This window comes from Rosa rugosa, chromosome 7, assembly GCF_958449725.1.
Source record: "Rosa rugosa chromosome 7, drRosRugo1.1, whole genome shotgun sequence".
NCBI classification, from domain to species: domain Eukaryota; kingdom Viridiplantae; phylum Streptophyta; class Magnoliopsida; order Rosales; family Rosaceae; genus Rosa; species Rosa rugosa.
Window position 1 is genome coordinate 4347635 of NC_084826.1, and position 24494 is coordinate 4372128.

The window sequence follows — 24494 nt, forward strand, 5'->3', positions numbered from 1 at the left end:
CCTTTTGATAATGTTGTACATGTGTTGTAACTATGTATCGAGTCTATGCCTCTCTGTTTATATGCAACTCTAATCTGCACATAGTTTTGTGTCTTGCCAACCAAGAAAGCAATATAGAAGATGAAGCTAAGATATCTGGGAAACCATATATATGACTTCCTTTAACTCATTCATCTACTGGATGAGAGAACTAATCAAAATGATAGCTTCCACTTAATTATTTCTATAATACACTTCAATTATGATTTACATATTCTATTTATCCTAAGCATCATTCTCAAACAGAACAACCACATGATTAAAAAACTTTCCTAGGCTTTACAGTAAAGATAGCTAAACACAGGAGCTGGCTGTGCTCAAAGAAGCTCGTGGATCTTGGTGCATATGCTTCATTTTGCATGTTGAACACGTGCAATGCCAAGTGGCCAAGCAAATGATACTTGTCAATTAGGCACCATATTAGCATTTTATTACTAACCAGTTCTCTAACACCTGGAAAGCTTCATTGACTTGCTACAGATAAGCGGCAAAATTTCAATCCATATCCAAACCAAAGTCTCAAACCCCAGAACCTCATCAAATAAGCTTCGTGCTTGTCTTGTAAACCACTTCCACTCTGTTTTAGACATTCTGGTGCCTTCTCTGAAGGATAAAGCATTTTAGTCTCCATAACTTTGATTGCTGTGAACACTTTGTATCATTATTTATCGAAGCCATGGCCTCCCTTATCAAACTTTGCTTCTTCTTCATTGTGATTATTCAAGCCTCTCTCTTGCTTTCACCCTTGGTGCACAGTGATGATGGTATGTAGTACTCGATTACTAGCTTGGTGCTCTCTTACTTTGTCTGTAATCCAATTTGTTGATTAATCTGAAGTTCACAACATATTCTGTGAATTACATATTATTGGTCTCGAGACAGAGTGATAATTTCAGATGCAGAAATAGGAATGTGTAAAAGAAATTTCGTATCATATCAGTGTACATGTAAATTTGCATAATCCTTCATTGGAGACGTATTACTAGCATGAATTTGAATCACATTTTTCTCTTTTCGGGTTTAGTACATGAACATCTAATTGCATGAGCATGCAACTATGCTTGAAGGTTTATTGCTCGTTTATTGTCCAAATTATACTGCAGTTGATGAACTTAATCTGTCAACAGAACTCGAGATTCACTAGATTGTGGTTCGCAGATAACATGCATGGAAAAGTGGATTGTATTGTACCATGTATGTCGTAAGGAAGAAATAAAACCAGCACTCACATAAAGCTTGTATAATATTCTGTTGATAACATTGCACAGTTTGATCGATAACCTAGCTATTTACAGTCCAGAGTTTCTGAGGGTTATATGTATGGTTGTAGTGATTTCTAAACCAAGTTTATTTTGTAGCATTTCAAATGATTTTTTCCATTAGTTCTTGACCTTAGTTACCTAACTTATATGGCAGAAGCCAATGAAGATGATATTCTCCAAGGCATCAACAGCTACAGACGATCACTGAGCTTACCAAACCTCATCAAGCACGACAAAGCCGATTGCCTAGCAGAAGAAATTGCTGATGATATACAGGACCAACCATGCAGCAGCCGAACCAATGGCGCCAACATCTCACCAACATCTGTGACTGAACTCCCCAGTCTTCCCAGTAACTTGATCAAGTGCAAAATAGATGTGAACAGCACAGTGGATGGGGTCATAATGCCAGTTTGTGTGCCCAAAGCAGTCTCAACTCTTGTGCTTACCAATTACACTAGCTCCCCGCGCTACGCAAAATTTCTGAATGATTCGAGGTTCACTGGGGTTGGAATTGGTACCGAGGACGATTGGACTGTGGTGGTTTTGGCCACAAGTACCCGAACAGGAAGCTTTGCCAATGCAGCAAACTCTTTGGTTTCGACGGTTGGCGCTGTCCATTACTTGGTCTCCTTCATGTTGGGGTTGTGGCTTATTTTGGTTAGCTGAAGTCGGCTTGTTGGTGACTGTTTTCCGACTTCTTATGTTGTACCCTTTTGGTTTCTCTTTTGTCAATTTCTGCTACTTGTAAATTAGCTAGTATATTTGGAAAATGGGATTTGGATTGGATTGTATGTAATCCATGACTAGCTACTTTTAAATATCTCATCATGTTTCTTGCTTTTGGTTCTGATGCTTGTGCCCAAAAGGATTCACAAATGTACATCGATCATAACCAAGGATTAACGATGCTAAGCAAATTACAGAATTAGTAAAGAAACTGTACACAAAAAGAAAATGTAGAACTTCAGCTATACATTATCTCTCTGTACTTTTAGAAGATATAACAAAAAGGAATAGGAACCTGGACAACCTTGAGACCCAAGAAACCAATAAAGTAAGCAAAGAATGAAGAACAATTATCCAACTCTAAAAGATAATAATAAACTGCAAGTCATCTATTTATTCCTTTTACTGTTGTGTGTGTATTTTTATAAACTTCCATTGTCACAAAGCCTAGCTAGTGCACTGAATCATATGGCCTTCTCAAAACTGAGCTTGTTTGCCTTTGTGCTTGTTCACGCCTTCCTCCTCCATTCTTCTCCAGTATATTGTAATGGTACTTCACTATTTCCATCGATCATCATTATTCATTATATGTTTATAAATACTCAAGTATGTAAAGTCGAAATCTTTGGAGATATTTTTATACATGCTAGCTAGCAAGCACTAAAGTCTCCTTGTGTGTACGTGTTCTTCTTTTTCACTCTTAATTTTTTGCAGAAGAAGAAGACGATCTTTTCGAGGAACTCAACAGTTTCAGGGGATCCCTAAACCTCACAGCCTTCACAGAAAACGAAAAGGCCGATTGTATAGCCGACGAAATCTCAGATGAGCTAGAGGATGAGCTATGCTCTAGAGCAGCTGAATACCAGATTAAACCAGGAAATGGTCCTCAGTTCCCCTCCTTCACCAAGTCCTTAACCAAGTGTGACATAGACAACAGCACCACAACTGATGGGATCATTTTGCCTGTTTGTGTGCGCAATTTGGACCCAGATCTGGTGCGTACAAATTATACTGACACCAAATTTGCCCACTTTCTGAATGATTCCAAGTATACAGGAGCTGGGCTTGGTTCTAAGGATGATTGGATGATCGTTGTGTTGACCACTGACGCACATAGTGGGAGCTTTACTGGTGGTGCTGCTTCTTTGGTTGCAATTGGCATGGTTCACTACATGGTTGCTTTGTTGTTGGGATTGTTCTTGGTTTTGCTATGATCGATCAAGTGTTTTACTTAATTTTTTTTTTCCTCTGATATATTGTGTATGATATGAATAATGTGATTTTTCTCTTCAAATTTTATACATGATAAGAATGTGGAACTTTTTTTCTGTATTGAGTATGATGTAATTGAAACATGCGGTGCACCCTATTCTCACTTATGTTTCATCCTTACTAGACCATATTTGATGGCTTTAATGAGTGAAAATGACTCTGAGAAGAACAAAAAAACGGTTAAGCTTGATTCTTAAGCATCCTTAATCATAAATTGACAACTTAATTATAATCTTATAGATGATTCAGATAGTTTGCATGCGAGTCCTCCTCACTTTGACACGATAGTTTAAAATTAGCATCAGACTCCATATTTTCATTTTCCTTAATCATAACTTTAACAATGACTCATAGCTTTAGTGGTAGAGAACATGTATTCTCGTGAGAAAGTGTTAGAATTCAAAATTCTCTTCATCATTTGGCCGTTCAATAAAAATAGTCAATGTACTAAATGTTATTGCGTTATAGGAAATTAGTACATCATGGGCACGTGAGACTAAGCACAAGACAAAAATAATTAAGTTCAGATTAAGATTTTAATCCAAGTTTCGATTAAGTTAACCAAACAATAACACAAATCAACAATGTTCAAATCAGAAAATCGATAAATCAAAACTATTTTGTGAATCAATATTACTAAACTAACTACTAGTGAAATTTTATTCTATCACATTCTTCATCTCAAAATCATGCTTCAATGATCTATTAATCAGTACTCAGATATGCACAGCTGTCATTAAATTCAAATCTAACGACAAATAAAATCGAATATTTTAATTTTTAACTGCCTTATTATTTTTCATCATAAAATCCAACGATAATTAAACACAATCAACCGACCACCTCAACCAGACCGGCTCATCCTATCTTTCTCCACTATGATCCACATCACATCACATTTCTACCAAACGATCCCCACTAACCTCCAGCACATATTAGGTGTCACATTTAAGGTGCTACAATACCATAGTGCTATTCGTTTAAAAAAAACATACCATAGTGCTACAAAAATATGAAACAAAATTTGAAGGTTAGCTAATGCTTAGCTGTAATTGGGCCCCAAAAGCCACGTCAGACTCGCACGTGCGCCAAAAGGCCTTTACCTGCGCGCCCAGAACAGAAGAAGAAAAGCCATATTACGAGCGCGAGGGAAGAAGCAGAGAGCTTTCTGCAGAGCAATGGCGGACGACGACGACGGCTTCGGAGACTTCACTTTCGTCTCCGCCGCCGCAGCCGCCTTCAATCCCAATCCCACCACCACCCAACGACAATCGGCCGCCTCCGACGACGATTGGGGCGATTTCGTAACCGTCGCCGCGCCTCCGATCAAAGCCCCCGTCGTTAACGGATTCGCACCCGCTCCGGCCCAAACACCGCCCGACCCGTTCGGGTTTTTCAACGTAACTAACGGCGCCGCAGCAGCGCCGTTAACGTCAGCCGGGTCGGATCCAATCCGGGTCGAGACGAAGGCCGAAGGGGTCAGTAAGACGAGGCAGTGGGAGAAGCCGACGGGAGCTTTGCCGTTGTCGTTGTTTGGGGAAGAGGAGAGAGACGAGCAGGTGAATCAGGATTTGACTGAGAATGAGGGATTTGGGGAAAAGGGATCGAATTTGAATGGGAGTAGCGGTGGGATTGATGATTTGATATCGAATTTGTATGTCCAGAACGGGTCGAATCGGAATTCTGGTTCGGGTGGTATTGATTTTAGCAAGAGCGGGTTGAATTTGAGGTCGAATGGGGTGGATTCGAAGCTTGGAGGTTTGATTCCGAGCCAAAATGGGAAGCTGGATGGTGGTGATTTGAGTTCGAATGGTTTGAAATTTTTTGAGGGTGTAGATTTGAATGGGAGCTCAAATTCAAGTGTGTTGAAGATGAATGTGGAACAAGGGAATGGGGATTTTGATGAGGATGATGATGATGGTTGGGAATTCAAAGCTGCAGAACCAGAGAACCGGGTTGGCAATGAGAATTCTAAGGTAAAGGTGGTACCTTTTCGTGTTTTCGATTGATCTTGATTGGTTATGATCTGCATTTGATTGCTGATCACGTGAAAGTTAGAATGGTCTTAGGAACAATTTGTGAATTTTGCTTATGTGTTTTGCTGGGCACTAAGTGGAGCATTGGAAAAGCTATGATCTTGGCCATTGTTTTTTTGTTTATTTATTATGCTTCATTACTATTGTTCCCAGGAACAAGGAATTTTGGAAGTAGCAGAGTCAAAAGCAGAATCAAGTACACTTGTAAACGGGGGAATACAGGCGGGTATTGTTTGTTGTTAGATTACTTTCTTATAAATGCTTTTGTGCATCACCAGTGTCCAATTTGCTTGCAAAATTCAGAACCAGTTAGCAATTGTAATTGCTTTCTGTTCGTTATGGGGCAAGTTTGTATTTGCCAACTCAACTGGACTTAAATTCTCATTTAACATTGGAATGTGCATTAGTCATTTGTTCCACTGAGTCTGACATTACCTAATTCGACTGTTAATTATAAATGGCAGGAAAATACCGGAGGAACTGGATTTTCTGGGGGGTTTGGTATTCATGAGTTTAATAATGTGTCTGTTGCATCTAATGGAACTTCTCATGGAAATGGTGAATGGGGTTTTTCATTTGACTTCAAGTCAAGCCCTGTAACTCAAGATAATTTCTTCTTGGAAACATACTCGAAAAGCAAGCGGAGCAATGCTGCAACTGTATCCAATTCTTCCGGAGTTGATGATATTGTGTGGGGATTCAAGGATGCACTTTCGGAAACTGGATCAGAACATAAGTCGGTGAGCTACTTTGATTTAATTTGTAGTTTTGTTCTGGTCTACTTAAACGATCACGCAGATCTGATAACGCTCAAGGTTTTATTGTAGGAAGATGCTAAGGCTGCTACTCCTGCTGGTTTAGAATTTCATACATTAGATGGTGCTGGTCCTCGTAATGATTTTTTTGCTGGGTCGGATTGGATTTCTCACCAGTCTTCTGAAAGTAGCTTTGCATTTCCTTTCATCCCAAATTCTGGCAATAAAGATGGGGTAATCTCAGATTCCTATTCCAGTGGCAAGAAAGATGACATAGTAACAGGATTGAGTTTTCCTTCAGATAATAACCATGTTGAGTCAGAAGACAATTTTTGGGAATTTAAGGATGCATTTTCAGAATCTGGATCTAAGCTTGAGGTAGATGATTTGGTTGGATTTGATTTATATGCAAAATATTTAAGTCACATTAGAGGGATGTGAATACTCATACTTTCCATCTTGTTCTAGGGGGAGTTGGTGGTTGCCAGTAATTCTCCTACCAATATAAAACCATCAGCAATTGGTGGAGAAAATCAGGTACTACAGGTTTTTTTTAAATTTTTTGACGAAACTGTTTTTTCTGATTTTCAGATATTTACTTTTGTTTTTCTTATCATCTGGAATAGTATATGCTAACTAATTTGGAAACATGAGAAAGATTTAACTCAGATGTATAGCCACCATAAAGTCTCATGCTCTATAAATCCAAAGCATGTCCTTTGTTTATAGTGCAGTGGAACTAACTGGCCTGCCTTTTGTCTTGGTGGTTGGTAATTCTTGCTAACTTCAAGATCAGAGGTATGAGGCCAGTGTGGTTTACTAACAAGTGAAATGTTATACACTGGAATGATGTGTTTCTTTTTGCACCGAGGGGAGGGATGAGGAATCTTTAGGTCTATGTTGTTGCCTTGCTGTATCCATTCTTCCCTCATCAGTTCTTGTTAGCAAATTGAGAATTGTGTATCTGGTTGTTGAAGCCAAGTTTATGAGTAATGTTCACTCGACTAGAAAATAATTATTATCTGTTTTATTCTACAGCACAGTGAGGTAACATTGAATAATCATCGGCAAGCTTTACCCTTGTCCATTTTTGGAGACGAAGAACTAGAAACTGATGATTCCTCAGTCCATCAAGATATTTCTACTCAGACAACTGCTTCCCACCAGATAAATACTGGCAAAAGCCCTGCTACCAATGTATCCATCACTGATCTCATATCAAGCTTATACAGTCAAGTGGAACAGAACACTTCTAAACTTCATACGCCAAAAGAAACTGAAAGTACTATGCATCCTGTTACGACAGTGTTAGACTCTGATTTTGTTGGTGATGATGCTGATGATGACTCCTGGGAGTTTAAGGATGCTGTTTCAAAAGATCGAGACCCAACTTCTATTGTCAATCTTGAAGATTCACTTAAACATTCTTGTACTAAAATCCAGCTGGATGACTTTGTGGAATTGTATTGCAAGTTGAAGAATGAATCATATTTTCTTGCACTCTACCATCTTGACCAGAAAAAGGTCAGTGTAATTTCTTTGACTTCTCTTCTGTGAAGTTTATACCTGTCTTAACATTTAAAATATGCATTTTGTTAGAAAGCTCAAGGTAGTGCTTCTCTTTCTGGTGAGGATGCAACAGAGGCTCTGGATAAGGAAATCCAGGTTAGCTTTAAATTGCCATTTTTGATTTTATTACTGTTTTTCATTATGGGTTGGGTTGTTTATACCTTACTTTTGTACTACATATAAACTCAATTAACGTACACTACTGGGCATTTGCTATAGATCTCTCTGATAACTTAACTCAGTTTCTGAATGAGTGCTTTTCGTAGGTTTGTAATTTTATATAATGAATTAATGATGTTCCTGGGAGAATAATATGGAGTCTTTTACTTTTTGTCTCTCCAGTTACGTAACCTTACTTTTGTAACATCTTGAGAATCACCATAGGATGAACTGTGATGATCAGGAATTGATGTCAGTGGATTTCATACATCTGTGGATTAATAAAATATGGGAGTCAAGAATGATTTCCTTGGTTCATCTTTGTTGCAATTGTTTAACATTTGAAAATATGAACTCACATGGGCATTAGATGATGTCAGTTTACGATGTAGTGCTTGGTTTTTAAATGAATGGTTTTGTTGGGTTTATGACTTTCTAAGGTACTATTTATTAAATTTGTGTTTTCTCTTGTTGTAGAAACTTTATAATGAACTGCCTCAAGACAACATGAGATTAGATCAGTTCCAGTCAGGGAATCCTTCACCAAGAAATGAATGCCTTAACGAACTTCATAAAGCTCTGCAGGAACTGAAGTTCCAAGTCCTTGAGTCAGAATATCAATTGTCACAAAGACTGTCCTTGGTATGTATCTTTGCATTGAGAAGATGTAAAACCATCAAGACTTTCGTGGTTAAAAAAATCTTCACAAACAAAAACAGGCACAGACAAATGCACAAAAATTCTTCATTGTCTATCAGAAACCTATTACAGGATTATTATTTATTAATAAATGAGAGTTTATTTTGCTATTCCCACTTTCAACTGGTTGAATTTTCTTACATTTATGTGGCCTTAGCTTGACACCGCTTGTATTTTGGCTCTGAATAGGCAGAGAAGGATTTGATATCGGCAATTGAACTTCTAAGACATGCAGCAGCCATATTAAGGATTCTTAGACTCGGATCAGCTGAGGAGCAATCTAGGTACATTGCTGCATGGTCTCAAATGGTCTCCATATGTGCTGAAGAGCTGAAACATGGCTCTTTAATTTGGATGCAATCATTAGAAAAGAATGTTCAGAAGCAGATGTTATCTGAACCTCGAGGTACTACATACAAGAATAATTCTTGATGTAATTCTTGATGTCGTCCCTAATATATGTTACTTATCAAATTTAATGTCTAATCCCATTATTGTGGAAACACAGGCAAGCAGTATATCATTGCTCTGGGAGAAATTTACCGGGTAGTTTTAGTTCTTGGAGCCTCAATTAAACTATACAGCCCTTGGATTCTATTACAGTCCTCAGATTGTTCTAGCTTGTTTGGTCTTCTAAACGAGTGTTCTACTCTATGGTCAAGTTCAGGACTTGATGAAGCTCTCAGAAGTATTTCAGACGTTGATGATTTCAAATATGACGGAAATGTTAATGCATTATTGGATTCCTTAACGTCTATTAATCATCTCGACACATTTTCACTCCAAAACCATTTTTTGAGTGGACAACAAGCTATATGTTCGCTGTCACTTTTAACTGCAGGAGCTGTGCCAGGTAACAGAAATTATTTTATGTTTCATAATAAGTCTTTGCCATACAAACAAGTTATGCTAGCTGCATAATAAATCTTCACCATCCTTACTGTTTTTGATAGTTTCCATTGGTTATTCTTCTAATTAGTTTGTCTGGTTGAGTGTTTCAGGTATTAAAATGGTGGCGTGGAATGAGGTACACTATTTATTGACACTCGCAAACTTGTGGATAAATTTAATTGGTGGTGAACCCCCACGGTTGCTGCACTTCAGTTTAAGCTGATGGGACAGAAACATGTTGAAGGAAGTCAGGATCAAAAGGACTTGGAAATTCTCTTTGGCTGAGTTTTGCCTTGAATCCTTTGGTTACCTCAGGATTAGGGATTTTGGGTTATATTTTGTGGACTGAAATGATTACGACAATCAATCTGAAAAAGTTGTAGCGACTTCTCAAGATCACAATCAGGAAGAAAAATCTCAATTTGGCTTTTAGAAGATCCACAAAACAGCCAAGCTGGTCAGTTTAGTCCTACCAAGTTCTGGTCCAGTTCTTGTGTTTAGTGTTGCCATTCATTTTTTGGAAGCAGTAGTATAATAGCCATTGGATGTAGAAGTGTTTGTATCCCTGTGTGTAGTTGTGTATGTCTGATACTGGGTGAATAAGAGAGCATTTATCTACCCAGTAATAGAATTTTGAAACGAGGAAGAATTTCCTCAACTTTCCAATTTATACTTTGTATCACAAGTTCATACTATAAAGGAGGTGTCAAGTGATTGCCAGTCAAAAGCAGTGTTTTCTGTTACTTTGGGAAGCATACTTGTTGCAAAAAGAACTAATTGCGTTATGTAACTTGTGCCTTATATAGACCGCTCGTTCTGCTCTGTTTAGCATTTTTGTAATCTGAAGAATACTACGAGCACAAACAAGTCTAAAACTGTTTCTCCTTAAAAGTGGGAGTCGTCTACAATATATTAATGTAGCGTTACCTCAAGTAAACTAACTTGATTATGAGGTAGATTAGTTCGATATAGAGATAGACTAATTTGAGATTGTCAAGCTGATCTACTAACGCATGGAGTCAAACTACCTCTATATCAAATCGAATCTAGCTTACTTAATGTATCGGTATGTTAACATGGTTTAGAAATTATTATTATTTGTCGAAAATGTCTTGAGATTCTATAAAATATTGAGAAACAAATAAAATAAATGAAAAAGACCAAAGAGGACTCATTTCCACTTTTCACCCTATAAAAAGACTTGTAGGAAAGAGAAATGATGAACTCTTGAAACCAAACGGCGCAAATGATGGATGGTGGTACTGTTAACTGCTAGGGCATTTTGTACTTTGCCAAGGTATGCTTTATCTGTTCTTTGATTTCTTATACATGTTCTTCAATTTCTTGATCCTTAATGTATATTCAAACCCTAGCTTTGTTGTTTATGCACATACATATATACATTTATATGTGTTCCATCTTCTATCTTTTGAAGGAACTAGGGTTTTAGCTCTCCAAAATCAGGAATCAGGAATCAGGAATGGACATTGGGACACCATATCTCTTCTTTGTGTAGAAATTGAACTAGAAAAAATGTCAGTTGTAGTTGCCAATAAGAAACTTAAGAGAGAAATCCCACCACCACAACCACCACCATGGTCTGATCTTAACCTTGACATATTGATTTGCATCATGGGACGCCTTTGTTATGTGGACCAGATTCATTTTCGTGCTGTCTGCAAGAATTGGAGACTAGTTTCTGGTGTGAAGCCTATAGATAAACTCCCTTGGGTTCTGACATTGAATTTCAATTGCAAGCATGATTATTATCCCATAACCCTCCATGATCCATCTAGCTGCATTACATATGAGCTTGGTCATGAAATCGATCGGTCAAGTTTGCCTGGGTTTGGCAAACTACAAGTCTGTGGTGCAGGAAAGAACGGTTGGTTGCTTGTAGCAGAGATTTCACCTAACATTACTTTTGACTCTAATATTTACCTCTACAATCCTTTCAACGATTGGGCGGCTATCAATTTACCCCATTTGACTAGCTCTAGGATTAAAGCCACGTTTGGTGGTACCTCTGATCTAACATCCAAAGATTGTTTGTTTTTCGCGGTGCATGATGTTGGAGAGGATCAAGAGGGAATGAGGATTAGCACTTGCCGCCATGGTGATAGAAAGTGGACTAAATAGTTTACAGATCGACGTAGTAGGGAGATAGTAATTGGTGTGTTCCATGTCAAGGGCATCTTCTTCTGTGTCTTCAAAAGTGGAATTCTAGGTTCATTCAACCCGGATACCAAAATTTGGAGCTTGCTGATTACTTCGGAAAACATGGATTTAGTGGAGTTACGAAACCTAGCAGCTTTTGAAGCTAGTGTTGTTGAGTCTGATGGAGAGGTGTTGCTAGTGTACTGGATACGGGGGTATAAGCCTTGGCACATTTTCAGGCTAGATTGGTTGCAAATGAAATGGGTGAAGGAGGTTAGCTTGGGTAAAAGAGTGTTATTTCTTGGTGACATCTCGTTGTTGTATTCTGCTGATGGTGACATAAAGGATTTAGCTGATCGTATCTATTATCAGGGTTTCAGGAAATCTTACTTCTATCCAATCAAGTCCGGTATTGGTAAGCTCCGCAGCAATGCATTGATACGCCAGTCATGCATACATTATGAGGCACGCAGCGATCATATGCTCAGAGTTTGGATTGAACCACCAACGCTATACAGAGATGCAGTACATGGCAGCATGAATTAGTTGCAGATGATACGCCAGACTTCAATGTTAGCAAGTAGTAGTAATATTAGATGAAGTACTCATCACTCATCAGTGTAACAAATCCCTTTTCGATCTGTTTAATTGTTGGTTTGCTTATTTTGACTATAATCTTGTATTTTGAGGAGAAGCATTCATCTTTCGAGGTTTATACTTTTGTCATATATGCATGGTTGTGTGACTTGTGGCAACCATTTCCAGTTTGTTCTGGTTAGTCAGAACATGCAAGTCATGGTTTTGTAAGGGCACAGGGTCTTGCTTCTTGTGCTGTAAGCTATGAACAACTAACTGACCTAGCTAGCACCAAGTCTTGATAATTCTGTAGTACATTTTTATTTTCCTTTGATCTAGATCGACTATCTGATCTGCATTTGCATGAATTGACGAACAAAAGTAGAAGAAAATCCTTAACGGAAATTTTGAGCTAAACTTCTGATCCATCATCTGTTCCGTAGTAATATTATGTTTAAACTTTTGAGCTTGGCAAATAGATGGCCTCAAATAACTACTACAAATGAAATTATTTAAATATTGTCAAAGACCTCCACAGAACAACCGTTCAGCTTCGCAATTTCTTTGTAACAAACTCCAGTTGATTCAAGCGATCCAGTTATACAGAGGAGATTTGCTCCCTTCTCTAAGCAAGCAAGGCACGTTTCGTTGCCACACTGTGCAGCATCAAGAAAAGCTTCTGCGGCTTGTTCTTGGCTATCAGTCTTGAAATGACAGTATGCATCTCACTGTCTCAGACAACCATATTAAGTTTCTGTGCTCTGCAGAATGAAGACTTCAATCTTACACCCCTGCTTATATAAACCTCTTATCCTAATAACTGCTGCTTACCCTTCAATGTAATTTAAGAAGAATAGTAAACAAGCCATAGCACAAGCAAAGAATTCACCAAGTTATTGCAAAAAAGAATCTGTGATCACCATTTTCTGATTTTACTGGGACAACTTCATAGCTCACAGTTGGTGATTGAATTATCTGTTTCACTTTGATGGTTGTGTCATATATGAAGAGAATATTTCAAGCCTTGAACACTTTAAAACAGAACTTAGTGCTTAAAGTGCATGCCTATAGTTAAACATAACATAGTATTCATATACATTTAGCACACATGTATAGAAGATGCTCCGAAATATGTTTAACTACTGGATAAAAGTACATGCATGGTACTAATATAATACCCTGGAAGGTCTCAATTCCAGGTCCTGAATCTTAATCATCTACATAGCAGCAGGGGTAGTGTGACTCTGTGTGCACAATGCTAGTGTGGAATTGCCAAAAGAGCTTGGGATTGCTTTTCATAGCGGAAACCATTTTTCTTGGAATCATCAGCAGACCAAACAAAGATACCATGAAGGTTTTGTTCACTCTTGAGCCTATGGCAGGCAGTGAAGAACCCATTTTCAGGGGACAATCCACCACTCCCATCAGTGCTAAAGCTCACTAAGACCTTCCCACCATTGTAATTTGAGCTTTGCTTCTTGAAATAATTGATGAACTGAGACACAGTGGTGCCCTGATCATATGCATAGAACTGGAAGTTCACATAGTCTATCAACTGACCATAGTTCTTCCACAAGGCCAAGTAGTGGCTCTGAACGTCATTGTCGGCAAAAGGAGCAATGGAAGCAAACTTGATCACACCATTGTCCTTGAGGGTTTTTATAAGCCTTCCAATGCACTCAGAAAAGGTGTTGGGATCAGATTTAAAGTGCTCATAATCAATGTCAAGCCCATCTAGATTGTACTGCTGGATGATACTTGTGAGTGAAGAAACAGCATTAGAAACCCATGAATCAACTGAGGAAGGGTTGAAGTAAGCAGAGGCACTATTGACACTGTCCCCTCCTAAGCTTAGGCCAACTTTCACATTTGAATGTGCATTCTTGATGTCCGAAACTTGAGAGGCGCCGAGGTTGTCCGTGTCCCAAAAGACGTTGAATTTTCCATTGGTGGGTGAAGAACCTGAAGTGTCATAGTCGATGGCAAAGGAGAGAAGGAAGTGGAACTCAACATTTGGGTTAATGGGGACATCGGAAAACTTGACGTTCTTGAATTCAGCTCCTATGTATTCTCTGAATATATCCGAGTTTGATGGGGCAGCTTGGATTGAAGTCATGAGGGCTTGAATGAATACATGGCTGATCATAAGCTTCAGCTTTGGAACTGCCATTGCTGCTGATCGAGAATACTAGATTTGTGTGGCTAGTAGTAGATACTAGAAAACGTGCCCGCGCGTTGCTGCGGAAAAATCGTTGTATGTTATTGCTCAATTGTATTAGGATAGTCAGGCAGGAAATATATGACTAAAGCTATGGATACTGATGAAGTTTCATGACCAGAGAAGAGCAACCTCAATATCCAGTCAAGAATTCACTCCTTTGAAAGATTTGAGTGCTTGAAAATCCATGCAAAGAGATGATTTTTACTTTCCAGTCAGCGAGGAAATATATGACTACTGCAATCTCTCTTCCATTTTGAGGTTAAGCGGCTTCTGCAAGAACCAAGAAAGAAGAAAAATAAGTTATGCAATGATGTTTAATTAACATGCACAAAGTTCACAAATTCCATCTTTAAATTTTTCTGTCTCAATGTAACACAACTGAAGATCATGGTATAACAAAACATTATTTTTCAGTCCATATGGTTTAGCAGTGCCATTATTACTGAATGTGTTGGAGACCAGTTATATTCATACAAAGCTAATACGTATTACTTTCTTATTACTAAAAGGAATTAGCAGAAAGTAAATTCCTTCATTAAAAAAAATGATTTTCAAAATGTCTCTGCAATATGTAAGGTAGTGTTCTTTGTTAAGCCTCTGAACCATATGCATAGAAATGTTACCTAAAGTAGATTAAAAGTTTAGGAGGGATATGGAGAAGCGGAAAGAACAACTGGTATTCAATGACAAAGTAAATATTAATCTTAATTCATATTTTCATTTCGATATCAGGAGGGATATCAAAGTTGCTTCTTTCTTCTTCTTCTTTCTTATTTTTTGAGTTGTATCATTCTAAGCCTTAATTCTACTGTAAAAATATACCAATCACTTTTTCTTTTAACCAAAATAACATAGGGAAAGAAAAAAAAAAAAATTGGGCAATGTAATTCCAGAAACCAGATACAAACAAAATTAAATCAGTCATTCAGAAAAACAGTTCAATAATGTCTACCATTGGCAGGCACCATTTTGTGGTTCAATCAATTTTGATAACAAAACCATCATCACTTTCTTCTTCATTCAAACCAAAGCTTAAACCGAAATCAGCTTCATTCACATTTTAATTAATATACAAATACAGAAAATTCAACTACAAAAAACTTACTGAAGACCAGAGTTTTGGACGATTTTAAAAGAACCCAAATCAAACACATACCAATTGAAAGGTTTCTCCCAAAGTCGATCAAAATTCTAGCAGCAAGCTTTTCCGAAACAAACCCAAACCTTGCTCCAAAAGTTCATTAAAATCATAAATACTACATCAAATCCAGAATTAAAGATGCCAAATTGTATATGAAATATGGCAGATAAACTGTGTAAACGAAATGTTTACAACTTGAATACCATACCTGGAGAACTTTTCTGCAGCAGATTGTTGGGAAATAAAGCTGTTTGCGTCGCAACTCGCAAGATTTGTATAGATTCTATGTATGCCCTGTAAATAAATTGTCCAGCTACAAATAAAGTCTGGACATTAGATATCATGGGCAATTAAATCGTTCTACCCAATAACAGTAATCAACAAATTGACAGAAATAGAGGAAATAGAAATGAAGAGTTAAATAAATGATATATCAGCTAATATTCAAACAGATTTATCAAGTAGAGCTTGGAAGAATGAATTAAATTCCTGGCTGGCTTGGATCAATTAGTTCTTGGTTGTAATTTTACCTCTGCAGTGTAAACTGTACAAAATCAAGAGTTGAAAGCTGAAACATACTTAAGCAGTAGTATTATTGATGATTCTCTGCTCATGGTTCTTTCTGTTGTCTTTTCACAAGAGATTGAAAAAGTGTTTAGGTTGAATACTTGGATATGATTCATATCAAAGGTGGCATATTTGGTAGTAATCTCAGTTTCCCTCATCACATCGTACCCTTATTCATTCATATTCGGCTCGTTAATCAACCGTAAGTTAATACATCAGTAAAGTATTGCAATCAAATAAGCCAAAAAAAAAAAAAAAAAAAATTGGAATGATTGCATATAAATCCAATTTTTCGAAAGACTACGTGAGGAAAATGAAAAAATAAAAACGAAGAGAAAGATGAAAATGAATTAATTACTGGTGAGTAGTAGAAAGGGGGGAGAGAGAGAGAGAGAGAGAGAGACTCGTATATAATATATATGGTGGTGTTATGGTGAGTAGCCATTTGGCCCATTTCCCTCGTATTTTAGGCACACGTCGCTCTCCATTTCTCTGCTCTGCTCTCAGCTCCCAACTCTCGACGCACCCATCCAACAATTCGACTCCTCTCCTCTCTCATGATCATCTCATCTTCAATTCAGGTGACTCTAATTAATTAACACTAGCTATATATCTCTCCCTCACCACATCCTTTTCAATTTCAACCGACTGCTCTGCATTTTAAACCAACCAACTCAATCTCATAATTAATTTTGCATTCAACATATATATATATAATCGATTGCAGCACATATTATTTCTCTGTAGATAGACTTTGGTCCTATTTCGTTTCAAGATGAAGGCTTTTCAGAAAATTTAATGGAAATGTTTTAATTTGTTCGTTTCAGCCTTTGATGGAGGTTCTCTGGCATTGAGTGTTGATAAAAGATGACACAGGACCAAACAATTATCACCACTCGAGAACAAAGAAAACACCCAAAAACACTCGAAATCAACATCAATTAAAAGCCAAACTCGAAGCCTCACCTTCAAATCAACCACTCGAATCCCAAACTCGGAACACCCCTAAAACACGGACACCCAAATCAATTCAAAGACAACCACAAACACATAAAAACCGAGCCCAGAACAACCCAGGCGCGTTCACATGCAGCTGAAAATTAGGGGAGAGAATTACCGGATTCACGCGGCGACGACAACCGATCTCTCTCTCTCTCTCTCTCTCGATCTTTCTTGATAACTGATGAAGATGGTTGGTTGCAGAACGGTAGGAGGAGGAGGAAAAATCAACGGCAGCAGGATACGATATATCCAGCTCAGTGGCAGATCGAGATGGAAAAAAATTCCCAGATGAACAGTGTAACAGTAAACCCAGCTTTAGATGTACTAGCAAGTGTGCCCGCGCGATGCTGCGGGAATATGTGAGATATCATTTGATTCAATGCTACTGAATTTAGAAACATTGTCTATATAAGATTGCTACATTATATATTATATATTGTTTTACATGTTCAAAAATCTGGTAAGTTGGCTAGATTTCAAAGTTAGATATGCTACCGATAGTAGGTGTTTATGTACATATAGCAAACATGGTCAGCCTTGACAACAAATGGTTTAGGCTTGTAGTGACGAAAGTCAGATCCGTATTTGCAATAGATGATAGCTCCTCTGAAATTTCAGTTGAGCTGCTGTAATTGGAAAACATAAGTAATAATGTCAATACAGAAGTGTAATGCAATATAACATAGTAGAGCAGAAGTAAATGACTAAAGTTATTTAATTGATTGAAAAAAGGAGAAGAAAAAGGAAGAAGCTACCTTTTCGGAACTTACTCTACTCCCATCTCTCTTTTATATTACTGCAATAAGAAAGAGTGATTATTTGGTTCTATAAATTGAAATAATTCAAACGGTTTTGTATGGAGTAAGCATAAATGTCAATGATGTGGCAATGGATTGTTACCTATAAACAGCCTGCTGCATGTTAAGAGGTTGGCTTTGTGGTTACTTTCTCATTTGTTTGGAGCAGGTGGGACATGCTGGATAGAACCACCTTTCTTCCTCTAAAAATTGGCTACCTCATTTGAGCCCTTGTGCATAAAAAAGGCAGGCTTTTTCAAGTAACCGCATTCTCATTGGCTGTAAACATCCCATGCATCAACCATCGTTATTTGTCACATCCCTGTCATAAAATTTTATATGCAGGGATCGGGTTATATTTCTTATCGATCAAGGTCATTGACATATTATTAGGTTCCAATAAGTTTTCATGAAACTGCAAAACTAACCTGCATATTAGACACAACCATTTGAGCTCCATGCATCCATCCAACATGTTTCCTTGGGGTAAATCCTTAGAATGTTCCTCTGTGTGAACCTAGAGGTTATAACACAACACCATGTATCATGATCATTACATCATGACAATATATAACAAAAGGCTTACTCAAAATAAGACAGTCTTACTTTTTCACCAACCTCTAGAGCCTCTTCCAAACCAACTTTTGGTGGCTCGGTTGAGATAATAATCCGTTGTTTTAAAGCTTCAGGTGATGCAAAATTTGTCATCGGATAAGGGCTATTGCCACACTTAAGTCATGGTTTACTCCTCCAGTGTAACATTCAGCTCTTATTTTGGCCGCTTCGATGAGTCTTCTACCAATGACTTCTGAGCAATCTGCAGTGGAGAAAGAGCATTGAACTTATACAGAACAAAAGATCATTCTTGTATAGGAAACAAAAATGAAAGACCAAAGCATGTTGAATTTGTCTGAGAATTTGTTTCTTAGTGATTTTCACGTAAGAGGTATAGCTCCTCTGTTAGTCTTGGCAGTACTTGGCTTTTAATATGATCAGTGCACTACCAATCCAATGGTTATCCTCCAAATAAAAATTACAGCCAAACATTTATCATATTTGTTTGATATTCTAAGAGGCAAACAAAGGAAGTACTTGGATTCAATATAGAGTCCAGTTCCCATAGAAGAACAAACAGGATATAACAAAACAAAAATTAATAAAAGTTTTTAAGTTACCATAACTAAAGTTCAAATGCTATCCACAGCTTCTGCTACTATTTTCTTTGGTTTTTAAGAACAGGGGAACTTTACTACAAACCAAGAAAAAGAATACCACAAATGAAAAATAAGTAACAAAACCTGGCTTGGAAATTCTAATATCAGTGGCATGGCTCTAGTTTGTAGGATCTCTGACATCATTTCATGTTTCTAATATCAGTGGCACACTTAAATCCTACCACTAAAATATTACAATCAACCTCATAATATGCATGTCCGATACGCCTTGTCAGTATGAACATCAGTTTTTGATTAGTTTAATGATTGCATTCATATTTTCAACAACCACTCATTCAAATTATTTCATTTAGCTGTCATCTTCAAGATTAACCAAGAGTCTATATGCTCACCTCTATTTGGAAGTAGAGTCCAAATCTAAGAAGAGCATATAAAAAAAATTTAACTGCAGTCCACAACATTCCAACCTTGTTCTATTCTTTTCCTCTTACCTTTTTCAAATTATCAGAGATTGAACTTAAAATATTCATTCAAACATACCAGAAGCAAACAAAAGAAAAACTTGTTCTTCAAAATGATTAAATACTACAAAACAAATTCATTCCAACTCACAAAGATAAATTTAATCACTTTCAGACAGACTCAAACAGCAGATTAAGAAAGAAGAAGAATTTTATGTATAGCAATCAATCACTATAAACAATTACCTCTTCTCCTTGCACACCCCCTTTCAACAGGATCACTAAACTTCAAATTCCACCGAGCAACCCAAACTCAGATCCCTCTTCTTCTCTCTAATCTACCCAAACTCCAACAATACCTCTCCTTTCACAGTCTCTCTCTATCTGTGTGCCTTTTCTCAAACAAATCCAGACAAAAAAAGAAAAAAGTATACTGCATATAAAAGAAAACAAATCAAAATCAAATGGGAAGAGGATAACTGATAGTTCACCTGTCAAAATATAGCTCAAACCCTTTGGAGTAAGTATTTGCAGTGTCAGTAATTCAATTAAGATCCCTTTGGAGTGACCGTGCCTCGCCCATCAAACCTACCTGAAAAGAGTAAAATTAATAAAATAAGAACAACTTTCCCATTCAAAAATCCAACACAAAGAACAGAAGTCTCTGAAAGGGAATCCCTAATCAATCAACAACTTTTAATGGTACCCCCATTTTTTTAGGTAAAGCCTGCGCATTTACAGCTTAAAGTATTAACTTTCTAGTATATATGAACCCCTACTTTTATCTCACTTTTTTTATGCCAAACCCTTTCACTAATTTTACCAAGTTCTACATATTATTGCATAGGTGGTAGCTTCAGATTCTCTACCTGAAGTCACAATACAGTCAATACTTATGAATAAATTTCAAATCATCCTAGATGATGCTTTTATCTTACATCCCTATCATTTATGGATGGGCAATTCTAAATGGACTCTCTAAAGCTCAGGATTCTGTAATTAAATACATTATTGCAGTGCCCACACTCGCCTACCGTACCAAATCCTCAAATCCAGTATCTATTTCAATAAGAAATCACCAATGCTCAAACACAAAAACATGTAGAGTTCCAATTCAAGGGTTAAAACAGAAAATTATAAGGCAAAACAGAAATCGTTGAAGTTCCCAAAAACCCAAAAAAAAAAAAAACACACCTTGAACCTCCTCCACTCAATCACTCAAATCCCAAACTGAAGCACGAACAATACCCCTACAAAATCAAAACTCAGGTCAATTGAAAACCAACCACAGCAAAAAACCCAATGAAAACAACAAACCAAACACACAAATCAAAAACCCAACCCAAAAGGTACCCGACATAATTATCCAATTGATTTGCCGTCCCCTCTTTTGACCTCAGTGTTTGCACTTTGAAAGAGACTGCGAACAACAAAAAACGAATTTCAGATCAATCATTTTCAGAAAGATAACATATGGTCAAAATCAAACGCAATAACTTTGGATATGTGAACACAAAGTGAAGAAGTATGATGTTGATCTTGATTCTAGAAAGCTAAACTCTTACCCACTGTTCACTGCAGTTGATTTTGATCACCGATTTTGAGAAGAAAAAACCCAAAAAAAAAAAAAAAAAACACACAAAATGATTCGAAACAATCAAGAACAAAACCACATATCCAATTCTCACAAATAACTTCCAGCCGGTCTATTATCGCCGAGATCTTCCCCTTTCCTCTATTCCTCTTTTATCTTCCATCTCTGCATGATTCAATTAACATTTATCAATAAGCATGAATCATCAATTTTTCATAGCAACCACATTACCACTACCTTAAACACTGAGCAATCAAACTCAACATAACCATTTTCCATTTTAATTTCCATGCTATTATCTACACAGTTAATGATACCAACAACGTTAGCAAAACATTCATACCCAAGTTGAAAGCACTTTCAAATTTTGGATCGCACACTGTTCCTGATATCTGCAAAACAAAGAGAAACAAACCATTTCTCTGAATAGATCTATCTACCATCAGCCAAAAAAACAAACAAAAGAACTCAAAAAATAATCTTGAACATACCTTCATAATCAGCCCAAACTTACAATATAGATAACTGTTTGCACACCAAAAGTGAATATGTTGTGATACTGAAAGTAAACCTTGCAAATTGCCAAATATGTTTTCCAGTGGTAAACAAAATGGTTCAGATATATAGAAACAAAACTTCTTCAGAATCAAGAGAGAAACAAACAAATTATTGTATAATCTCAATTCTGCCACTCCTAGGAAAACTGATAGGACAAATACTAAACTCGTAGAAATATCAGCTCTTTTAAATACTACAGACTATAAGATCAGAGGTCCAAGAGAAAAAGAAAAAGAACATGACAACTCGAACCAAGATGATATATTTCATACAAAGAATATCATTCCTTGACTTAGCATCCAGATTCCATAACATTTCTACCTCCTTGTGAATAACTAATAAGCCTCAGGTATATATGATAATCTCATCCACCTTGTCCTACTATGTTCTTCTTATCTCTTTGAAACCAAATTCATAACTTTAACCACATTCCAACTTACCAAGATAAAAGAAAACAGAAGCAATCCAAACCTAATTCATTCCAACTTCAATTTAAAAAAAAACAAAGAGCAGCAATTATTAAAAAAAAAAAATAGACAATCAGCAATCAACCATTCGAAGCCAACATCAGAAAAAAGAACAATTTCATTTATAACAATCAATCGTCATAAACAATTACCTCTTCTCGTTCCACACCACCCTCCAACAGGACCACTAAACTTCAAATTTCCCCGAGCAAGCCAAAACAAACCTACACTCAAATCCGTCTTCTCCTCTCCTTTCACAGTTTCTAAATCTAGATCGATCACTCTTTTTTTCCTTTCACAGTCTCTCTCTCTCTCTCTCTCTCTACATACCAAAACCCGAGCAACCCAAAACAAACCCTGAATTTCAGATCTCCTCACAGTTTTTATATCTAGATCGATCACTCCTTTTTTTTTCTTTCACAGTCTGTCTCTCTCTCTCTCTCTCCCTCTCTACGAAAACATACAGAAGATCCCAGAAGAGCAATCGGGAAAACCGGAAAAGCATCTTGATTTTCTTTTTTTGGCGAATTTACAGAATTTAAAAAAAAAAAGTTGGCTTGATGTTCCCACTTTCTAGTTTTTGGCTTCCTGTAATATTCTTGATTATTGCCGAGTTACTGCTTTCAATTTGGCATTTTTCATCTGCTAATGTTCCCACCTAGATACTTTTGATTATTGAAATGAAATTGTTGGATGGTCTATTGCGAAAAGTCCGGCTTTATGTTCCCACTCAGATACTTTTGATTAAAGAAATTAAATAGTTGGATTGGCAGTGCGTATGAACAGAGAGTGAACTGTTACAGTGTTTATGAACAGTAATAGTTTCTGTCCCTGTTCTTCTCCCAAACCCGACAACGATCCCTATCCAAAACTGAGCAAACCAAGGACAAAAACGACTTTTCAAGCAACTTGATATTGTTCTCCAACAGTGAGGATAAAAATGGCTTTTCCAACTCTTAGCAACAGTGTAACAGTAACACTCACCCTTTATATATAGAATAATGTGCGTATAAGTGTATAACAATGAGTGAAGTGAAGCTGCTCCAATTATATACTGTGAAGTGTAGTCAATGTGAATATGCACATTTGGGGTTATGTGGTCGGGAATCGAGTCAGATAAGCTAATTGATCTGGTTATTTTCACATAGCAGTTGTTGTACACCAGTCCTGATCACATGGTCAGCAACTGACCATGGATTTTCTGGTCACTGACCGTCTGATTGAGATCGGACGGTTGACAGCTCTCATCTTAAATCTCATTACTTAGCTGTCAACCGTCCGATCTCAATCGGACGGTCAGTGACCAGAAAATCCATGGTCAGTTGCTGACCATGTGATCAGGATCGTGTTGCACACACCGTACATGCAGAACTTTGTTTTGGCAGAGTAGCAAAAGACAAATTTGAGATAATACAAGGGGGTGGGCATTCACAAAGCCGGAATTCGTACACTATTCATATCATCTAGAAACTTCTAATATGGACCAAGGTCCACATGAACAGTACCGGAAATTAACTCATGGTGCATGTGGTGGACCTTGATCCACCCAAGACTCTTTGCTATTTTTATATAACTATTACGTGTTTTAATTGTAGCCTAGAATCAGAATGATAATCATATTGAATTGAGAACGATTTGACACGATTTTTGAATTGAAAAGTGACAAAATCGTATTGTTCTAAAGAAATATAGTGTAATTGTAGTGTTAGGAAGAAGGGCAATATTAGTGTAATTTATAAGGTCAAGAGAAATCTTGTCATTAAAGAAATCATGAACCACAGAAATAACGTGCTACTTAACAACATGCTAATAAGTTTGATATATAAAAGATAGCATGAATGCCATTTGGACTTTAAGTGGCCAATTTGTTGAATAGCCTTAAAATTTGAGCCTCAGGAATAGGAGCAAGAAGAGCATTATTGTCTTGAGAAGAGATGGCAGAAGGTAAGCATGAAGTAAAGTTGTTTAATAATTGAGAATTAGGTATAACATTTTTTAAAGGAAGAAATAAAAGCATGAGCTATCAAAGTAGGTTCATGAGCATTCATACTTCAATATTTTGACGTTTGAGTAGAAGCACTCATCTTTCGAGGTTTATTTTTTATTTTTATACTAAAAGACTATAATTAAATTTGGAAGCCTCTAGTTTACAGTGTCAAATAATAAGGCTCTTGAGGCCTCCGGAGGGACATCTTTCGAGGTTTATACTTTTGTCATATATGCATATGGTTGTGTGACTTGTGGCATTGATTTCCAGTTTGTTAAGTTAGTCAGAACATGCTAGTCATGGTTTTGTAAGGGCACAGGGTCTTGCTCGTTGTGTTGTAAGCTATGAACAACTACCTGACCTAGCTAGCACCAAGTCTT

The 24494-nt window shown here is 37.1% G+C and overlaps 4 protein-coding genes across 32 annotated transcripts; 3 read left to right on the top strand and 1 right to left on the bottom strand.

The window, feature by feature from the left end:
• Nucleotides 1-715: 715 nt before the first annotated feature.
• LOC133720501 (uncharacterized GPI-anchored protein At5g19250-like) lies at nt 716-1970 on the top strand. The gene is made up of 2 exons (XM_062146830.1): nt 716-803; nt 1459-1970. Exons 1-2 carry the CDS (start codon nt 716-718, stop codon nt 1968-1970), a joined length of 600 nt encoding a protein of 199 aa, XP_062002814.1.
• Nucleotides 1971-2454: 484 nt separating this feature from the next.
• LOC133723375 (uncharacterized GPI-anchored protein At5g19250-like) lies at nt 2455-3342 on the top strand. The gene is made up of 2 exons (XM_062150200.1): nt 2455-2580; nt 2745-3342. The coding sequence occupies exons 1-2, from the start codon at nt 2499-2501 to the stop codon at nt 3242-3244; spliced, it is 582 nt and encodes a 193-aa protein (XP_062006184.1). The 5' UTR covers nt 2455-2498; the 3' UTR covers nt 3245-3342.
• A 1081-nt stretch (nt 3343-4423) lies between these two features.
• On the top strand, nt 4424-10138 carry LOC133720243 (uncharacterized). Of its 4 annotated transcripts, XR_009851780.1 has the most exons (12): nt 4424-5278; nt 5492-5560; nt 5803-6078; nt 6166-6471; nt 6562-6630; nt 7132-7617; nt 7693-7758; nt 8299-8463; nt 8710-8926; nt 9029-9066; nt 9188-9373; nt 9522-10138. XR_009851780.1 is itself a non-coding variant. In XM_062146453.1 (11 exons), the coding sequence occupies exons 1-11, from the start codon at nt 4481-4483 to the stop codon at nt 9632-9634; spliced, it is 2910 nt and encodes a 969-aa protein (XP_062002437.1). In that variant the 5' UTR covers nt 4424-4480; the 3' UTR covers nt 9635-10138. The 4 variants fall into 4 exon arrangements, 3 of the variants coding, with proteins under 3 accessions (XP_062002437.1, XP_062002439.1, XP_062002440.1); XM_062146453.1 differs by having other exon boundaries at nt 9029-9373; XM_062146455.1 differs by lacking the exon at nt 5492-5560 and having other exon boundaries at nt 9029-9373.
• Nucleotides 10139-13191: 3053 nt separating this feature from the next.
• On the bottom strand, nt 13192-22869 carry LOC133721880 (chitinase 2-like). 26 transcript variants are annotated; one of them, XM_062148640.1, is made up of 17 exons: nt 22280-22797; nt 21594-21673; nt 21446-21494; nt 21197-21267; nt 20867-20928; nt 20703-20758; nt 19755-20100; nt 18491-18689; nt 18301-18389; nt 17976-18194; nt 17831-17871; nt 17191-17701; nt 17040-17078; nt 15715-15819; nt 15522-15589; nt 14495-14635; nt 13192-14382 (listed from the first exon to the last, which is right to left on the bottom strand). In XM_062148640.1, the coding sequence occupies exon 17, from the start codon at nt 14312-14314 to the stop codon at nt 13403-13405; it is 912 nt and encodes a 303-aa protein (XP_062004624.1). In that variant the 5' UTR covers nt 14315-14382; nt 14495-14635; nt 15522-15589; nt 15715-15819; nt 17040-17078; nt 17191-17701; nt 17831-17871; nt 17976-18194; nt 18301-18389; nt 18491-18689; nt 19755-20100; nt 20703-20758; nt 20867-20928; nt 21197-21267; nt 21446-21494; nt 21594-21673; nt 22280-22797; the 3' UTR covers nt 13192-13402. The 26 variants fall into 26 exon arrangements, 25 of the variants coding, with proteins under 25 accessions (XP_062004624.1, XP_062004631.1, XP_062004610.1 ...); XM_062148647.1 differs by having other exon boundaries at nt 19755-19941; nt 20862-20928; XM_062148626.1 differs by having other exon boundaries at nt 20862-20928.
• Nucleotides 22870-24494: the final 1625 nt, after the last annotated feature.

Bases quoted from the DNA above. Each gene is read 5' to 3' on its own strand.
- LOC133720501 (XM_062146830.1), top strand. From the start codon at position 716: ATGGCCTCCCTTATCAAACTTTGCTTCTTCTTCATTGTGATTATTCAA. The intron at 804-1,458 runs GTATGTAGTACT...ATATGGCAGAAG, and splicing joins CTTGGTGCACAGTGATGATG to CCAATGAAGATGATATTCTC.
- LOC133723375 (XM_062150200.1), top strand. From the start codon at position 2,499: ATGGCCTTCTCAAAACTGAGCTTGTTTGCCTTTGTGCTTGTTCACGCC. The intron at 2,581-2,744 runs GTACTTCACTAT...AATTTTTTGCAG, and splicing joins TTCTCCAGTATATTGTAATG to AAGAAGAAGACGATCTTTTC.
- LOC133720243 (XM_062146453.1), top strand. From the start codon at position 4,481: ATGGCGGACGACGACGACGGCTTCGGAGACTTCACTTTCGTCTCCGCC. The intron at 7,759-8,298 runs GTTAGCTTTAAA...CTCTTGTTGTAG, and splicing joins CTCTGGATAAGGAAATCCAG to AAACTTTATAATGAACTGCC. The intron at 8,464-8,709 runs GTATGTATCTTT...GGCTCTGAATAG, and splicing joins TGTCACAAAGACTGTCCTTG to GCAGAGAAGGATTTGATATC.
- LOC133721880 (XM_062148638.1), bottom strand. From the start codon at position 14,314: ATGGCAGTTCCAAAGCTGAAGCTTATGATCAGCCATGTATTCATTCAA.